Source organism: Hesperophylax consimilis, chromosome 3, assembly GCF_061612785.1.
Source record: "Hesperophylax consimilis isolate HC1 chromosome 3, BYU_Hcon_1.0, whole genome shotgun sequence".
NCBI classification, from domain to species: Eukaryota; Metazoa; Arthropoda; class Insecta; order Trichoptera; family Limnephilidae; genus Hesperophylax; species Hesperophylax consimilis.
In genome coordinates this window covers 19,370,369-19,390,426 of record NC_142838.1, presented here as the reverse complement: position 1 = coordinate 19,390,426, position 20,058 = coordinate 19,370,369, and the positions used below count along the sequence as shown (strand labels likewise).

The 20,058-nt window shown below is 34.0% G+C and overlaps 1 protein-coding gene across 2 annotated transcripts; it reads right to left on the bottom strand.

Annotated features, from left to right (window-relative positions):
• Window positions 1-7,947: 7,947 nt before the first annotated feature.
• LOC149425087 (uncharacterized) lies at window positions 7,948-10,682 on the bottom strand. 2 transcript variants are annotated; one of them, XM_089650949.1, is made up of 4 exons: window positions 10,170-10,682; window positions 9,509-9,670; window positions 8,852-8,950; window positions 7,948-8,188 (listed from the first exon to the last, which is right to left on the bottom strand). In XM_089650949.1, the coding sequence occupies exons 1-4, from the start codon at window positions 10,330-10,332 to the stop codon at window positions 8,082-8,084; spliced, it is 531 nt and encodes a 176-aa protein (XP_089507075.1). In that variant the 5' UTR covers window positions 10,333-10,682; the 3' UTR covers window positions 7,948-8,081. The 2 variants fall into 2 exon arrangements, with proteins under 2 accessions (XP_089507075.1, XP_089507076.1); XM_089650950.1 differs by lacking the exon at window positions 10,170-10,682 and having other exon boundaries at window positions 9,509-9,755.
• Between the last annotated feature and the right edge of the window lie 9,376 nt (window positions 10,683-20,058).

Sequence of the window (20,058 nt, the reverse complement as noted above, 5' to 3'; positions counted from 1 at the left end):
TATAGATATGCATAGATTACTAGGCTATGGCAGCCGTCGTTATCTATGGAAGTTATCCAAATGTGTTGGGGTTTACACCTATCGGAGGGTGGCCTCCGTCGGCAGTCCTTACGCCCCGGCGTCCCCGACACCCCTAACACCACCCGTCCGTCAGACCCACCGGCGTTTGGGGGTGTAATGCCATCCACACAAATATAAAGGCAAACAGTCGCATTCAAAACATCACACGACGCTAGTTAAAGAGCGAATCTACCCCTAGATGCAAAGACAAAGTGTGTGGGTTTCTATACAAATGTAGCAGCAGGCCTCGCCTCGAACAAACCTCGTACAGAATTATGCGGGCGACTGGTTCACGCGCAGCATTTCCCAGGGGACGATTCGAGTTGTATTTTTGAATTTTGGCAGCAAAATTTGATCGTACCTTTATGAAAGCAGGTGATTTTTGTAATAATGTCACCAATGCAAAGTGCTTTGAATTTATATGCATTATAAGAATTTTACCATCTTCGTACACGATTATATCTTTGTATTGTAAATGACTTCTATTAGTAAGCCTATATTTTTGGGTATGAGTATGTTAACTATGACTATGGGTAGTCTATCTTTGTATTACTTGATTTTAGTAATATTTTTTATGGGTTTTTTAAGTTTAATTTTTCTACCTCTGTTCTCTACATTGTAATTTTTCGTTATATTTATGCTTTAGTAATTATAATTGTTAAATTAACATGCTGACAAACTGCTTTTGCAGTTTAACGGGTTTTATAATGAAGTGAAAGTTAAAGAAACTGGCATTCTCGCTCTTTCAAAACGGTGAATTATTATCGATCGTTGAAATTAGAATTAAAGTTTTTTCTTACTGAAAATATCACATGTCTACTAAATTGCGGGATGACTGCAGGGATGGGCAGATTTGTTTGAAGCCCAAATTCAAGTATTCAGTAAGTACGTTGTTGATTTCCCAAATGATTGATAAATAAATATTTTAACAAGAACATTGTTTACTTTGGATTGTCCATGAATATTGAGGAAACCTCTCGATCAACTTGAGTGGCAAACGGCCAACGTGGGAAATGCCCATCTCATATAGGACCCCACCGAGAGACAGCCTGGGTTCTCATTGCCTCGCGAAACCTGGTCCGCCATCAATAGGTTAACATGTGGTCAACGAATGCCCGCTCCATTCATTCCCCGGTGGGATTGATGAGGTCCACATGGCCACGCTCAGGCGTGGCCATGTAGACTGGCTCGCAGACCTAGATGCCCCCCTCTAACCCCCCACCATACGAAAGAAAAAGACTTTGGATTATATGAACATACTCGTATTAACAAATATTTCTCAAATTAATAAAATGTTTACAATCGCTATGTTTGGTCAGTACAGTACCTAATTACTATTGAATTAATATTCAATCGAATGTATAATTTCTAAATAGATGTCTTGGTGTATCCATCGCTAAACTAGATTGGCAACTCTATTTAAATGCAATTTAGAATCAATTAAAATTGCAGATTTGCGGGCAGATGCATAATTGAACATGACAAATATATACCAAAAGCATTTCAAATGATCACAAAATATTTGACGCTGCGTAATAGAAATACTATCCCATTTGATCATAGTAGCCTTAATCCTATTATTTAATTATGATATCGCAAAACAGCAAAACAAAAACCATCATCGTGTTTCAAAAAATATAGAACTCTCATGCAGACAATCTTTTCTGTCTCCTAAAACAACCTCCCGTACACATTTTGAAATAGAAATAAACTATTTAAATATGAAATGGAAAATAAACTTAGATTAATAACATAAACTAATGGGTATTAATATAAAGTAATGGGTTTTGAAAGTAAGCATTTTACAATATTTAGTTCAAACGTAATTTCTATCCGTGATGGAATAAGTTTGATGAAACATATACGTGAGTTGTAAGTAAGAAATAGGAACACGCATTAAAACTAAATACCTATTCCTATTGTACGTTATTTTCCCATGTTAAATAATATGTACTATTAATGGCCTCGGGAACGTATTTAAATACCAACGCTGATAATAATAAATATCTATTTCTATTAAACGCATAATGCGGAGTTTCGCTGTACATGAACATAAATAAATAATATGTTAACATGAGCCAAACGGCATATATATATAATTATTATCGTAAAACGGGGAGACTTCGATCAATTTACAACTTTAAGACTGAATAACTTTTTAATACATTTTAAATTTAAAGTTTTCCAAAATATTCACATTTTTATGAACACGTGTTTCGACATTGGTGTTTTACTAAAAGTTTATCAGAAAACATATCAGTTCATTCGTTAAGGGCCTGAAATATCGTTTTTTACCGTTTACGAATAATTTGAAGAGATTTTTAATAAATTAGCATTAGAACAGATAACTTCTTATTACGTTTTCTTAGATTGCAATATTCACGAGAAAATCCATTTATATTATGACATCTAAAACTAGCTATAAAATATGCACGATTAAAGCAAAGGCCAGTATGTGTTCTATTCGCAGTGTTTAATTAAAGCATCCACAATATTTCCAGAAGATTAAAATTTAAAAAAAAAACAATGATTTTGAATTATTTTGCAGTGCATCGCCTTTAAGGCGAAGTAATGCAAAATAATGTGTTTTTTGTTTGAAAATTTGGTCGCCTAGAAATGTTTCAGATGCTTTAAATAAATACCGCGACTATAAGCGCCCTTGAGGTGATTTCTCACGAAAACGGCGCTATATAAATTAGCCAAATATAATAATACATGTTGGCCTTCGAAATAACCTGGTATTTTTTACATTAGTCTTTTTATAAGTCCAGAAAAAAAAATTATAAGGCCTATGAAAACTGCTTTACAGTTCAAAAATTCCTACTTACAAACCCATTTTCGGTTATGGTTTTATTGTATAATGTGGAAAATTAAGTTATTTATAAAACGATCGGAAAACATTTAAATATTTATGCCTGAACAAACACAAAATAATATAAAAGGCACTTTTTGGCCGTGCTTTTTTCTTGCCTAAATCAAAACAGCTGGATGGTGTTAAGCGGGAATTTAAGCCTTATCGCTATCTACGTAAGGAGTGTTATTGATGGTGGTTCGATTCAAAATATTACACGATGTAGTGCATCGCCTTTAAACCCTTCTATTCCGCAAATAATAATAATGACAATATTAATGTTAATTTACAAAGCTCGTGTATCTTTGACCATGGAATAATTTGAAAAAGAGGATTTTTAATTTTAAAAAGTGTCATATGAAAATGGATTTGACTTAAATACGTTTCAAAATTATAAATAATTATATATAAATTATTTTCTGTCAATGAAACACAAAATACGAGAACGTGAATAACAATGAACAATATTCATGAAAAGTACAACAGTTTCAAATTACATAATCCAAATGCAGTTTGTATTGATGGGATTGCAATAAATTATTCAATGCATGTCTCTCGGTGGCCACAATTGGTTCCATCAACCATATTCGGGCCACATTTCAAGGCAATCGATTTTCATACAATCTTGACAGGATGTAAAAATGACTGGCGCTATATTTGGAGAACGCAAACCTGAGATGCAACACGTAATAAAAAACACTAGCAGTTAAAAACCCGCTCCGCGGGTTTTTGCTGCTAGGCCCTGCGGGCGGCACTTAGTTGGGCTTCTCCCAGTTTACTAACAACAGTTACATTTAATAAGTAGATATTAGATCAATCCGAGCGCGGACAATGAGAGGAACACCCTTCACCCCAACATAAATCTCGTCAATGAGAAAAATGTTTCCTCTCCCATACCACCGAAATGATTTCATTTTTAAATCGAAGTTAAATTGAAAAAAAAAAAAAATATATATATATATATATATATATATATATTTATATCGGACAACACTTATTGGAACATCTTTGAGTAAACCACCTTTCTTGATCATCCTTTCACATGTGATATATAACGCTGTAAATTACGTGGCAACATGTTTTTTTGTGAAATAAATTTAAAATGTGGTCAGCTATTATATATACAGCTATTTTATGCATATGCTCACAAAATTTTCATCATTAAATCATGAACGCATGTTGATCTTTTTTATGAAAGCACTGACTTGATATGCAATGTTGCCAAATCTTTTGTCCTTCTGTCGAGCTTCTGTTTGGACGGACTTGAACAGATTTATTTGTTGGTTGAATATTCGAAAATACGTAATGCATTGGAACGTTTGGCGCGAATATTTAAAATTGCGGGTTTATTTAAAAGTAAAGTTATACAATCAAAACTTATTTATATTACGTTTACAGTTGAATTAATTATTTTAAAATTAGTTTTGTAGAACAGGCTTTTATAAGATATTCTATCTTTTTAATAGCATTAATTTATTATTTGAAAATGTAGATTGATTTACAATTAAAATACCAAAGTTCAATAATATTAGTATTGTGTTTACAGTATTATTGGAAGTATATTTTATAAAATCTGATTTATTTGAGTTGTTTTCTTTCCTTTTATTATAAAATACCTATTATATGATTTTCAGAAAACGATTTTTGTACACAATATTTGTGCTGGTGTATAATAATAACTATTAATACATATTTTGTATTAATAGTTCTTCATTTTTGTTAATTTTATAACCTTAAATATAAAAGTTACAAATCAATGTACACCATAATATGTATGTATAGTTGTAATGTGTAAACTTTCCTAAATAAAGATATTATTATTATTTTTTAGTGGAATAAATCTTTGATTTTTTTTTTACATTTACTCCACACAAGAGGCCCTGAGGATAATAATTTCCCTCAGGGCCTATGTCATCTTTGAAGATGCTGTGTGGAGGGTCTTTTTGAGGAGAGGAAGGAGTGAACATGTGTCTTGAAGAGACCCATGTCATATGAGGGAGGAAACACAGAGGCCGGAAATTTGATCCAGAGCCGAGCCGTTGAACACCGAAACGAGTCGTAGAAACGACCCGTTCTCATGCGACTAATGTTAACCGTGTACATATGTTGGGCATGCATTTGGCGTGTTTCCCGACTATGCTCCGGTGCTGAAGGGATTAATGATGCTAGTTCCTCGGAGCATCTTCCATAGAAATACCGGTAGAACAAGCATATGCTCTAAAAATTGCAATCCGTTTGTTAAGATGGGAGAATCTATCAAACAGACCGCCCGTTTCTGCACAGAGTCGAGGGTTTTTTCAGGTATTTTCGGGCTTCACACCAGAGGTGGCTGCCAAATCCAACCGTGGGGCGCCCTTGTGATTTGTACAGGGTTAGCAGTTGTGTACTATTCAAGTATTTGCGGGCCCTGTACAGTACGCCCTCATTAACCTCAATTAATTGAAATATTCAGAACTGTTTTATAGTGAATTGTTTTATAGTGAATACCTCACAAGAGTCCCAACTGCTCCCGTCTGGAGCCAGTGAGAATATGGCATCCCCAATTGGGGGATGTTGTGAGGCTGAGGGTAAGTGGGGAAGGGAAAGAGGAAGGTGGGGAAGTACCTGGCTATTCAGATCTAGTCACTAAACACGGCTAAACCCATTTGGAGCAACGTTTCAATTCTGAATGGTGGTCTTACACCAGGGCGATACTGGTAGTATCTTCCACTCTGGAACGTGCCGCAAATATACTATATATTATTTTAATTAATTAATTGTGAAATAACACAAATTAATCAAATAAAATTTATTTGCGCACGCCGGGTTCGAACCCGCGACCTTCGAACTAGTTATGTTACTGAGCCATTTTTTTGTTTGTTTAACAATAGCTCCACACAGGAAGCCCTGAGGAAAATATTTTCCCTCAGGCCTATGTCATCTTTGAAGATGCTGTGTGGAGGGTATTTTAAAGGAAGGGAAGGAGAGGAAGGATAAGGGGTGGGTGGGTGGGGTCTGTGGGTCCAGGAGTGACGGACGTATGAATCCATCCCTCCCACTGCGGTGCAAGACGATGTTCCCAAAGAGTTCTGCCTGAAAGGTTTCCCTCAACCTGTCTCTCCGGCCTTCCACGTAGCTGGAGGACACATCCACCGCCAAGACCCGAGCAAACCTCACCCCATGAACCCGGGCACAGTCACCAAACCACTTGGGGTGACCTATGGCAGAGGTGTAGTTATCCAATAAATGGTTCCCGGGGTGGCAGTACCAAATTGTAAATAGATTAGAAGATACTTTCCTGAATGGTCGCCATTCCCCATGGGGTTACCAGTCACGTCTTCCACTCTGGAATGTACCCGGCAGTAGCTGTAGTATAATCTACCATAGCCACATATTGAACAAGTCTTGTGTTTTAATAAAATTTTGCACAAATTCATTGTTTGGTAAAATAAAAACAAATTTGAAAAAATTCACATTTTAATTTATTTATTTTCAGACATTTTTAAAAACTTTCATTAGGAAATTCAACAGAACTAAAACAAACTTTAAAACTAATTAAGTAATGATTTTTACATAATTGCAGTTTAAAAAATATACAATACGTTATACAAAACTGCCATTATCAGAGTTTAACAAAATATATAATAGCAAAATCGAGAGAAACAAAACATACTTAAAAAATAATGAAGTAATGATTTTTACATAATTTCAGTTTAAAATAATATGGAAAACGTCATACCAAACTGACATTATCAGATATTAACAAAATATATAATAGCAAAATCGATTGAAATAAAACATACTTAAAAAATAATTAATTAATGATTTTTACATAATTTCAGTTTAAAATAATATGGAAAACGTCATACCAAACTGACATTATCAGAGTTTAACAAAATAGAGAAATAAATCACACTTAAAAAAAAAATTGCATTCATTTTCAACTAATTAATTTTCCTTATTTAGTAAAATCCTTATTTAACAACATCCCCATTAAAGAATGCCTTAAAATAATTGAAAATATCCTAGAAAAATCTAATGTCAACCCAATAATAAGAAAAGAGTTATTCCAGCTCATAAAAATTTGCATACAAACAAATTATTTTCTTTTTAATGATACATATTTTGAGCAATTGGACGGACTTCCCATGGGATCCCCTTTAAGCCCACTTCTAGCGGAGATATTTATGGATCATATTGAAAATATTATTCTTAAGTCTCCCTTAGCTAAATATATAATATACTATGTCAGATATGTAGACGATATCTGAATATGTTGGAAAGGCACCAACCGTCAATTAGATATCTTTATTAATTGGACCAACACTGTTAATAATAAAATCTGCTTCACAGTCGAACATGAGATCAAAGCTAAAATATTTTTTTTAGATCTAACAATTGGAAAGAATAATAATAAACATACTTTTGAAATATTTAGAAAACCAACTTTTACAGACACTACAATAAATGCAAATTCAACTCATCTTTCAGAACAGCCAGAAAATGCAAATTCAACTCATCCTTTAGAAACAGAGGTAATTATCTTTAAAATGTACAAAAAGTACGTTACCTGAGAAAAATCCACATAATCGTGTTAGAGTACTAAAATCATCTTCTATATTATTATGCCCAGACAATTCTGAAATTTCAGAATCTCTAAGAAACTCAAATATTTCATGTATTTAAAAATGATAATATTGCAAAAATAGCAATGTCTGACCCATTAATATGTTCATATGGGTCTTTATTATTAAGTAATCACACGGAACACCATTTGAATACACATATAACATCGAAGATGAGGGATTTAGCCAAGGTGTATATAGTTATTAAAGAACAGAAACCTTCAATTTCAACCTTTGATTTAGCGTTTGACCCTGTGCATTTTGATGTTTTTATTAAAGCCGTACAAATAAATAGTGGTTACGATGAAATTACAGATTCTGTAAAAATTCCTAGCATGTCTCAACGACTTTGTACGGCTATAAAAGATTGTACAAAGTCGTTGAGGCATGCTAGGAATTTTTACAGAACCTGTAATTTCATCGTAACCACTATTTATTTGTACGGCTTTAATAAAAACATCAAAATGCACAGGGTCAAACGCTAAATCAAAGGTTGAAATTGAAGGTATGTTCGTTACCAGTTTAGTACAATATGGACATGAGTTTTTACGGTCATGCACTCGTGCTCATTTACTAGTAGAAATAGTGCTTCGAGTTGTAGTCGATGACACTTCGATTGCCTCCTGCTTCTCTAAATGATGTTGCTCATCATCGGCGTTGGAAATTTTCATATCTAAAAAGTAACAATACATTATTTAGCTTTCTTTAAACTTAATTAGTAAAACCTCAAATTATAAGAAAGCAGTCATTGTTGAATGAAACACTAGTATATATTGAATTATTTCGCGGATAAGCGATAAGCCGCCATAGCTCAGTGGTCAGAGCTGTCGACCGGAAATCGAGGGGACACGGGTTCGAGTCCCGTTGGCGTTATGTAAATCTCAATTATTTGTACCTATATTTTGTTAACTCGGATATTTTCTTATATTATTTTGTATAACATATATTTATCATATAAGATATAAGATCTGTATAATTAAAAAAATATATAAATAAATAAAGATGTACATTATTATCTGTAAAAGCCCTATGGGCGTTTAAATAAATAAATAAATAAATAAAGTATCTTTTATCAGGAGATTTTTCAATGTGGATGAGTGTTTCAGGCGAATAATTATTGCTTTTAAAATAATTATAATTAAATTAAATTATTTAATTAAATGAAGACAATATTAGCATCACTCAATCTAAAATCTGAAACAGAAAAGATACGGTCACATCTGGGACTCGCACCGGACCTTCGGCTTTCTGGGCCGCACCTCTGACCATATAATAATCAAATTATATGTTACGTATTGATTGTTTCAAGAGTATTAAACATGTTTTCTGTAGATACCTGATTCTATCGAAGAAGTAACGTTGTTCGGTTTGTATAGTGAATCATCATCTTCGGACGTCGGCGGACTCCTTTCTAACATTACTTCAGTTTTGGTTTCTAAAATAAAGCATAATATATTATATATTTATTGTTATTAAGTTTAATTTGTAGAACTCCATTTTATTTTTTATTTTTTATATATTCAATAATATTGTTATTGGGTTTATAAAAACAGTTTATTTTTAAACAAGTTCTGCTGTGTAATTATTATTACGCGTGACAGCTGTTTCGCCCTCTGAAGGCATTATCAAACTGTCGAAGGCATTATCAAACTGATAATGCCTTCAGAGGGCGAAACAGCTGTCACGCGTAATAATAATTACACAGCAGAACTTGTTTAAAAATAAACTGTTTTTATAAACCCAATAACAATATTATTGAATATATAAAAAATAAAAAATATATTATATATTTATCCAATAATAATATCTCAATGTAGTAAGTAAGTCATGTGCACAAATATGAAACCTAACCTAATATAATGACAAAACAACAGACTAATTAAGCATTTGCAACGGAATATTTAATTAGCAGCATTTCTGATATTACCTATAACAATTTACTATAAGCTAAGGTAGCTCTGTAATATTTCAGATTATTATCAGTGAATATTACCTGAATCTGAGGAAGTTTCATGGTTAATTTCTTCGCCCAGTATGCTCTGCATATTGCTGATGATTAAACTTTGTCCTTTGGAAATTAGCGAAAAGGGTGAAGACGAGATCATGTCGTCAGTACTGTTTATTGATGTACGTAAATCACTGGTTCTTGGAACATCTATAAAATATCAAGAACAAACACATTGAAACATACATATATGTACCTGCAGTTTTCTGTTTTTGCAAATTTTATTTCCACAAAGGAATTTGTTTAATTTGAATATGAACAAATTAATGGGTGATTATCCGACGTGTAAAACTTCGTTTTAACTTAATTATTTTAAGAAACAACTGTTTGAAAACAAAACATGCTTTTAAATGCATATTTTAGTATAGGAATATGGCTTTAGTTTGATTTGACATTTTTACCACAAGTTGTTAGGTTAGCTTTTTTGAATTTTGTTAAAACATAATATATATCTATTATTCAAAATAATTTTACTGCTTGGGTTCTCAAAAAAGAAAGAAAAAAATCATGACCTATATAATAAAATACGGTAATTATTCTGTACTCATTTGATAAGCATAGATTAAAATTGTTAATATTATATTTATTATATTAATTCTATATTTTACAATTAAGGTTATTACCTATTTAGAAATATGTAATAGCTTACCGTATTTAAAATCCATTTCGCAAAGCTGAAAGATTTTATTAAATCTCCTTCGTAATAAAGCTAATAAAACGCAAAAACAAATCAACCTGTCAACTGATTCGTGATATACGAACATTGAATAACGGTAATATTTAATATTATCTGTTAGCCAGTTACAAGTCATTAAGTGTTTCAGAAAACTAACCTGAAGCTAGCTTCAAATGGACCAATACAAACAAACCAGCCTTGTGCTAGCAAACAACATCATTCAATAATGGGCTTTAAATAATATAACTTTAGAGGTTAATTTTGCATACAATTCTTGAGCCTTATAGTTCCTTTCGAATATTGTTTAGACCAATACGCAATGTCGTACGATAATAAGCTCTAAATAATATTACTTTAGAGGCTATTTTTGCATACAATTGTTAAAACATTTAATTACTTTAGAAAATTATTTGTACACCTGCGTTTGACACAAATAACGATGGCAACGTCGCTTTTTGAGATCAATGAAGTTAGTTTAACATACGATAGAAATAATTAACAAAGTCAGGTTGAATATCTGAGATAAAATCGCATATAGGAGCATATCTAATGCTCACGAAAATCGCACTTGTCACATCAAATTGAGTTGAAAATGCCACTGATCTCGTCTCGCCGAGACGATTAAAATGGCATTTAAATCTCAATTTGTCGATGATCAAGTAAGTGCTCAATGATCAAGTAAGTCGAAATGATCCAATAGTTCCGGTTATTTGCAGACGCTAAGATGTACAAAGTGCCGTATCATAAACCTATATATATATATATATATATATATATATATATAATATATGTAATTCGGAAATAAAAAATATCAACATATTACAATATTAAATATAACTTTGCTGAAATAATAAACTCTTACCAAAAGATTGTCAAAGTAAATAATTTTTTTTTTAAATATAAAGGATTATTTTATTGGGATAATTCCTAAAAATCTACATATTTGGGTGAAATAGTATTACGTTCTTACCAAAAGATTGTCAAAGTAAATACTCATACAACAAAACTCTCTTAAAAATTTTTCAAAGAAAAAATTCTTAGGCAGAAAAACCTTACATGTGGGATAAATTGACCTGAAAAACCAAACTATTGTAAGCAAGTACCTACAATTTATTATACTTTTATTTTTTACAATTTACAACTTAATATTATATACTTTCATTAGGAAAAAATCTCTTTATAAACAATATTGTCCGTATACCAATCAGTCAGAATTTGCCCTTGTCTGGAACCGTCAATAATCTGTATAAATAACGATGACTGCGTTCGTACTCTGGAACAGGCAACGTACAACTGTCCATGAGAAAATACTGGTTCAGGAAGTAACAGTCCAACCCGTTCAAAAGTTTGTCCTTGAGATTTATTAATGGTCATTGCATAAGCTAATTTAACTGGAAACTGTTTCCTGCACATATTGAATTGTATTGTAACATCAGACAAAGTGTTTAAGTAAATTCTAGGAATGAAATGTACTGTACCTTTTCTGTTCCCCGTAATGATTTCGGCTTGAATTAAGTTACAGCTGAAATTTTTAATAACCATTCTTGTTCCATTGCAAAGGCCATCACCAACAGATAAATTTCTAAGTAACATAATGATGGCACCAATTTTAAGATTTAATATGTGTGGTGGGAAGCCATTTGGGTTTATAGAATTTAAATATTCAACAGGAAAGTTAGCCTGCTCGTTATAATCTAAATTTCCTTCTTCATTAATGATGGTATCAACAGAATGAAAAGTCTTCATTTGTCCTTCTAATCGTTGAAGTACATCCTCATTGATTGCACAAACATGACTATTTTTGGGGCACAAAATGGTACGTTGACTCATCACTAAGGCATCAGCAGTGGTATGTGTCTTACCATATATACATTGAATAATATCTTGGCAAATATTTACATTGGGAATAAGCACAGAGGACTCTAATGTTCCTTCTACGGGAGGAAGTTTTCCATCTCCCAAGTCCAAAAGCCATTTAGAAAATATGTTTTCACTTTCTAAAGCTCTGACATTTGTTTTTAATTGAAAAGTTTTGAAATGGTACCAAAGTATGCTGCTTTTTATGCAAGCGGCAATTAATTGTCCTCGTGAAGCACGTCGACACACTGGAAGGATCTGACGAAAGTCTCCGCCCAAAACAATAACTTTGTTACCAAAGACAGAATCACTTCCCATGATATCACGTATAGTACGCTCAATTACTTCTAAAGCTACACCTGGAGCCATTGGTGCTTCATCCCATATTATAATATCTGCTTCTGTTATAATTTTCCGGTTCTTTGATGTGACCTTACATGTTGTATTGTCCTGTAAACTGAGGGGTAAATTAAAAGCAGTATGACACGTTACCCCACCTGGAAGCAAGATAGCTGCAATGCCTGTCCAAGCGACTGATAAAACTTTTTTACCTTTTCCTCTTAGAGTGTGAATTAAAGTTTCGTAAAGGTATGTTTTCCCTGTTCCTCCTGGGCCATCAATGAAGAAACATTTATTGTCATCATTTTCATCTGAAAAAAACTTATTCAAAATAGAATTATATGCTTGAAGTTGTTCGTCATTGAGTTTGGCAGCCATCAATTCACCTAAAGTGTTTTCAGAAATTACATTAAAATCAGTCACTTGTCCAAAACTGCAACTTTCATCAGGTTCAGGTAAGCCCTGCATTCTGCAAGATGAATTCTCCTTCATAAGCATATCCTGTATGTTTAAAAGACAAAGGTTAATAGCTGTTTCTTCAGCAACACCATGATGAAAAAAATCTTCAGACATACATTTGTTGAAATCATTCCACAGCTGCAACGGGTCCGAAGGGATACATTGTATTAAAATTAAAACAAATAGATGTCGAAGAGTTTTAGGCATCAAATACAATGAAGCCTCCGTCATGCACTGCGTCCATTCTCCTATGTCATCAATGAGCTTCAGTTCACGCGCCGCATCACGAAAAGTAGCTAGTAAATTACCATCAACAGTTCGCAAAGATTCAAAGGATGTAGCTCCAGCCACCTTTATAAGAATCAGCCGTAAATGATACAGTTCTATATTTCTAGGAGAAATTGAAGGTATTCGTCCAATGATTTTGCCACCTCCCCGCTGTCGTCTCGTCCACTTTTTACCAGCTGAAAAGACATAATTATTTGGTACATCTTGATACAGAATAGAGCGTCCCTCAATATCTTGAAGATTCAATTGGAACCACGCTGTTAAAGAGGTGTTCCTTGTAGATGCTTCCCTGAGAGCCTGTTCCTCCCGCCCCTCTACAAAATACACAGATTGGCTGTCGGGTAAATGTAAAGCCAGAAGTAAAATTGAGTGAGATTGATCATGTATAGGATTTTCCATAATTTTCCAGACAGCTTCAGGGGCACTTACATATCGACAATTGATATATTGCTTAATTTCATCATATTGAATAACCGCACTCTCCAAATTTCCAGCTTCTTGTCTTATTTCGATTCTAGCACAATCAAAACCTTTAGATATATATTTATGAATATATTTAATACTGGCCACTGAGGAACAAATTTCAACATTAATATGAGCATCATATTTTTTGCTAAGGTATGCATTATATGGAACAACAAATCGATTGTCGATACGTATATCCCGAACAACGTGATTTTCAGAAAAATTATCACGTCTCCTGTACTCTGGGTAGCCTGCGGAATTATTTTCAGTAGAATCTTTAAATGATTTGGGGAATTTTTTAGAGCACTTACCGTTTACCATGCAGACTGACCTTGGATTAAGTACGCCACATGGTCCATGAATGTTATTTTTTAAAATAATATGGTACAAAGCCGAATTCTTCGGATGGGGTAGTTCTGCAGATACGGCATTATCAATATCAGAAGCTGTATACAACTTATCTTGGCTGCAAAGTGTAAACACGCCATGTAGATGAGGGAGTCCTCTTTTTTGCTGTTCAATTGTATAAACCCAACAAATTACCTTTCCAAAAACATGTTTCTCAGTCATATCATGAATAAATTCCTTGACTTTTAGATGGAAAACCTTGGCTACTATATCAGGCCTGTCCGCGGCCGATTGATAATGTTCCAATTCGGTTTGTATTTCTGGCCATTTGGGATTGCATGTAAACGTTATGAATAGATCAGGACGACCAAATTTACGTACCATTGCCATTGAATCTTGATAAAGTTTATTCATATGGCGTGGTCCACCAGTAAATGAAGATGGAAGAATGACTATATTACCTGCACGTACTCCTCTATCAGTGGCTAAATTTCTTACATGGTCTTGCAAACCTTGGTAGCATTCCACTCTGAGTTGTCGTTGGTTTTTCCTTATGTAATCTAGGCGACCAGATTCATAAATAATGTAAGCATGAATTAAATACTGTTGAAAAAGTTTACCCGCATAATGGATTGGATTAAATATGTTTCTTCGCACTGCTAATTTACTTGCATAAAACTGCATGGCAGTTACAGTATGACGTTGAGCAGTACAGAAATCAGCATGATGCTGAAAGCCTGGGGTCCAACCACATTCACCTGATGGAAATAGTAGTGGGAAAACCATAGGATCTAAATGCTTTGATAAAGTTGCCACCCTTTGAAGTCCTTCAACATTTTTAGGATAAACAGCGATATCTATACCCGATGGTAAATTCCCGTCTCTGTCTGCTACATATACCATGGCGATATCGTGAGAACTGGTTGGAGCATTGTACCTCCGTTGGTCATCAGCTGATGAACGTGTAAATAATAGACGTATATCTCTCACCTGCCCACCGTCAGCCGCAATGCGTAATTCTTCTTCCTCGACAGCTTCTTTTAGTTTCTTATACTGATGAGCATAAGGGCTTATTTGGCGTATTTCGCTATCAATTATTTGCATTATATTTTGATAGCAATCGGCATTAGATGGATGACTCATACGCACTCTAACAGCCTCATCAGGATCATATACATAAAGCTGAGCATAGGAAGGTATTTCACCTTCAACATGTATACTTCTGGAAGTCAAATGATAAACCTCACCAGAAATTTTTAAACAATATGGACCATTACCTGGGATATTAGCTATTTGCGCTCCAAATGAGGCAAATCCATTAGCACTGTTATATTGACGAATAAAATTCCTAAAATTTTTAGATTGACTACAATCTCCTGTCAATAATGCGTTAAGTGCTGGAGGATAAGCTAAAATTTGTGGTATTATTTTTCCATTATGACAGCAAGAATGTAACAGTTTACCTTTTTCAACTTCAAAATGAAGCGCCTTGCAATGCTCGATTGTACATTCTTTTGACATGACGCCGAAATAATTCTGTTCTGGAAGCACATAATTTGGATTATTGATTAAAGCACACTTCAAGAATACATTACATCTATTTGCTGTGGAAAACCGCCTTCTGGAATTATTGTGTTCAATTTGATTATCAGTCATATATTCTATTCGTCTTCTGGCACTTCGATCGCTCGGTAAACGTCCCTCTCTCATTCGAACATTCCGAAATTCGGCCAATTCTGGTAAAATATTGTCCACATTCCTTTTAGCCATAGTTATTAAATTGAAATAATAATCTGAAAACAAAATATGTATTCTTAGTGACTCACAGGAACTTTTTAAAACAAATTTCTAGGTTAGCACGTCAATAATTATGAAATTACCTAGATATTAAACATGACAGCGCATGGGGTCGGTGTTGTAATATCAAAAAATAATTAATTACGTAAAGTATCGAGTGGAGCTGGTTATTTTTGCAGCCGGCTTTAAATGGTGGTAATGGTGGATTTTTAATTATATTTATTATTTATAATTATAATATATCTCACATTAACATACATTGCTTGACACTAACTGGCTATAAAAGTTTTTTACAATGATTGGAAATCCATATACGCTGGCAACACTGGACAATCTGTCTTTCGCGTGAATATACTGAATATGGCGTGAATAATGATAAACGTCAAATTTTAATACGTAATTGTGGATAATTTTTACTGTAATGTAATGAATCCAATGGATTGTCAACTTTCTAAAACATATTTTCTTCGATATTATCCAAAAATTATATGAGCATCGTGTCATTTTCAAATCGTGCCTTAATTTTCAAGTTAGCGGAATTTAACTGAAACAGACAATTTAAATTTGACCAATGAGAGGGCCTACACCGTCCAGACGCTAGAGCAGTGGTTCTTAACCTTTTTGGCTGGCGACCCAAGGTACGAATATATTTGAAGTACGCGACCCTAATCTAATTTTTTATTTTTTTTCCATTGACAGGTTATGTAATTTTATACTATAAAATTTATACGATGTATTGGTAAAATTAGAAATAAACAAATTTATTTAAATGTTCTGTATTAAAATCAGACCAGCATTAAAACAGTTAAAAAATTTACAGCAAAATAATCAGTGACTACCCTGGTGTTGTATTTTTGAACAAAGATCATGTATACGTGGAGTTATGTTTATAGAAAGTGCACACCGCATGTCATGCTGAGGATCCAACCTATTCCTGTACTTATTCTTCATAACAGCAAGGCATGAAAATCCTGCTTCACATAAATAAGTAGTTGGGAAAGGTAGCAGGGCTTTTTCAGCTTCATTGCTCAGAACAGGCTTCCCAGATAATTGTGCCCAAAATTTTGTGAGACTCGTTCTGGCAAATCTCTCTTTTAAAAGTGCATCACCTTGCATTTCGAGCAATTCTTCTTGTAATCCAGCTGAATCGTTTTCAACGCCCATTACATCTACTTCAAATGGATTTCTTACCCAACTGTATTTCACGATATGGACATTTTGTGGAATATATCTTTCCATTTCATTTTCAAGTCTTCTCAAATGTTCTAAAAAAATAGGCATGGTCTCCACGAAAATACGGTTGCCATTAAGATTAAGATCTTCCAAAAACAAGTTTAATGTTGGAAACGCTGCCAATTGACATTGAGCAATTTTATTTTGCCAAAGTTTTGTTTTGTTTTTAAAAACAGTAATTTTTTCATAAATGTCTACTACAGTGCGATTTTGACCTTGCATTTCTGTGTTCAACTGATTCAAGTGGTGGAAAATATCACCCAAATATGCCAATTTAGCCATCCATTTGTTGTCACTGAAGCGATCAGCACATTCGTGTCTTTTATCTGTCAAAAATATTTCTATTTCTGTTTTAAGAGAAAGAACTCTAGCTAGAATCTTTCCGCGGGATAGCCAGCGAATATCCGAATGGTATAATAAATTCTGGTGTTCTGAACCCATTTCTTCGCACATCAGTCGAAATATCCGAGAGTTCATAGCGCGTGCCTTTATGAAATTTATAATTTGTATTACGTCCTGTAACACCTGATGTAGATCTGGCTGCATATCACGTGTAGCCAAGTTTTCTCGATGTAAAAAGCAGTGTATTAAAACAACCTCTGGATTTCGTTCCTTGACTTTGGCACAAAACCCGATGCGACTCCCTATCATTGCCGGTGCTCCATCTGTACAGACTGCGAGACAATTGTCCCACAGTAATTGGTGTTCCACAAAGAACTTGTCTATTAAAAGAAATATATCAGCCCCAGTTGTAGTTTCAGAGAGCTTTTCACAAAGCAGGAACTCTTCATTGAAATTTTGTGGAGTTCTGTATCTTACGTACACCAACAGCTGTGGAAATCTTCAATATCAACTGATTCGTCGATTTGAATTGAAAATTTGATGGCTTTTTTGAGATCCGTTATTAATTGTTCTAAAATATCTGATGACATTAAATCTATTCTCTTTTTCACAGTATCGTTTGAAATTGGCACCATTTCCAGCTTCTTCGCAATTTCATCTCCACAGACAGTTCTTGCCATGGCTATTGCAGCTGGTTTAATCAACTGCTCAGCAATACTATGGGGTTTTTTACATTGAGCTACTTTTAAAGCTACTTCGAAAGAAGCGTAGGTAGTTTTTTCTAACGAAACTGTTGCTGAACTTGATGGTGCATCAAGTCTCATGCGCTTTGTTTGTGTTTCTTTTTCTTTCCAAAAAGCAAGCGGTTTATTTGCGTACGTTGGATGGACTTTTTCGAGATGTCTCTTCAATTTGTTTATTTTTAGCGATTCATTTGAAAGAAGTTGCGTACAAACCACGCATTGTGGACGTGGCACACCAGAGCGATCTTTTATTTCAATAAATCCTAAGGCTAAAAATTCTTGCTTGTATGTTAACATCCGTTTCGCCATGACTGTCCACAATTCGAAAGACTTACTGAAACAAAACGACAAATTATAGAAATATACTATTCTATTCGTTCATCGGCGAATTGTAGGCTAACAATGTCATTTATTGGAAAAAAATATTTTACCTTCTTTCGATAACAGCAATCGCGAGTTGCACTTTTAATCTTCCACAATTGACTATCACAATTTTGTAGCACTTTGTAGTTGTCAACAAAGAGTGTATTGTAGTCAAGTATAAACGTTATTCACGTAAAACAGTATGAGAACGAGCGTGCAATCGTAAACAAACTCGCTAGCAAACTGACCGAGATGAGACGAGACCGACCGACCAGCGCGGTGCGGCGGGCGGCGCGGGTGGTGACCGAGCCGAACCGAGCGATGCCGACTGCGTGAGCCGAGCGGTGGCGATGGCGCGCACTCCTCGCTTTGCGCCCCGCGCCCTTCCGCCCATTAAAACAGAACTAACATGTCGCGATTGTGAACAATAGATGTCCTTGTTCTGAGAGTAGTAATAATTGTGACTATACTAGTTTAGTGACATCGATCGGGATATCAATACGCGATTTCCGCGACCCAACCCAAAACCTCTCGCGACCCAAATTTGGGTCGCGACCCGAGGTTAAGAATCGCTGCGCTAGAGTATTAATAATATCAGATTCCACTTGCGTCATAGCACTGCAAGAATTACCTTTGTATTTGAAAATACCAGTACGGCAATTGCACGAATTCTTTGGCAGCTTATCTTAAACTTTTAATGCAATTTAGACAATAGTGTCATTTAAACTTTTGGCTCGAAATTTTTATGGTGGAATTAGAAAGTCGCACGATTCTTCCTGTTTAACTATAATGAACGTGCGTCCGAAGTCTTGTGATATACGGGGGAGACGGTATGAAAACGAGACTTATGCATTTATAAGTATGCCGGTCTCTCTTCATTATGAGCTGATAATGCATTATGAATTATAGTATCTTGACCATCATTCCGCCATCCCAAAATGATAGTAAAACCTTAAGGGCCAAGAAGTTACACTGTAACAGCCTTACTAAAAAAAGTGGTGAATTTTTTTATCAATCAATCAGCGTGTATGTGAAAACATTACTAATATAAAAACTAAGATAAAATAGTTCATGGAAAGTTATATACACTGTTTACACAGCCAAAGAGCATTGTTTATCTGTAGTATAAACATGAAATTTCTCATCAAGTGTCGGAATATTTCAAAGGTATTTTAAATGTACCACATATATTTCTTCTTTTTAATAAATGTGCTGTATATTTCTCCTTGTTATTTGTAAAAACAAATACCATTTTAAGAAAGTAGTTAAAATAACCATTCAAAATTTTGTATTTAAGATATTCTTTGATATTTATAAATTATATATTTTAATTTCAAACATGAAAAATGTTGAAAAAAAATTTAACACACACATATTTTTAGTATAAACGTCGAAAAATTATAGAGAATTTAAAATTTTCAGAACACATTCCTTTTATTTAGGGAATCTGCAAGAAAACCCTCACCTCACTTTGCATCTGCTCGCAGATGAAAATAGTGTCATAAAGATGATTATATATTATAATACCATTAGGAAATTAAATATACGATAATATGACTTATATGGAATAATCGAACAATATACCGGATAACAGATCTGGTATGTTTAATAAATCTCTCACTTAACTA

What these genes read in the sequence shown, in the direction of transcription:
- LOC149425087 (XM_089650949.1), bottom strand. Translation starts at nt 10,332, where the DNA reads ATGACTTGTAACTGGCTAACAGATAATATTAAATATTACCGTTATTCA. An exon ending in TGAAACTTCCTCAGATTCAG is followed by an intron (nt 8,951 to 9,508) that starts GTAATATTCACT and finishes GCTTTATTTTAG; the next exon opens with AAACCAAAACTGAAGTAATG. An exon ending in TACTTCTTCGATAGAATCAG is followed by an intron (nt 8,189 to 8,851) that starts GTATCTACAGAA and finishes GTTACTTTTTAG; the next exon opens with ATATGAAAATTTCCAACGCC.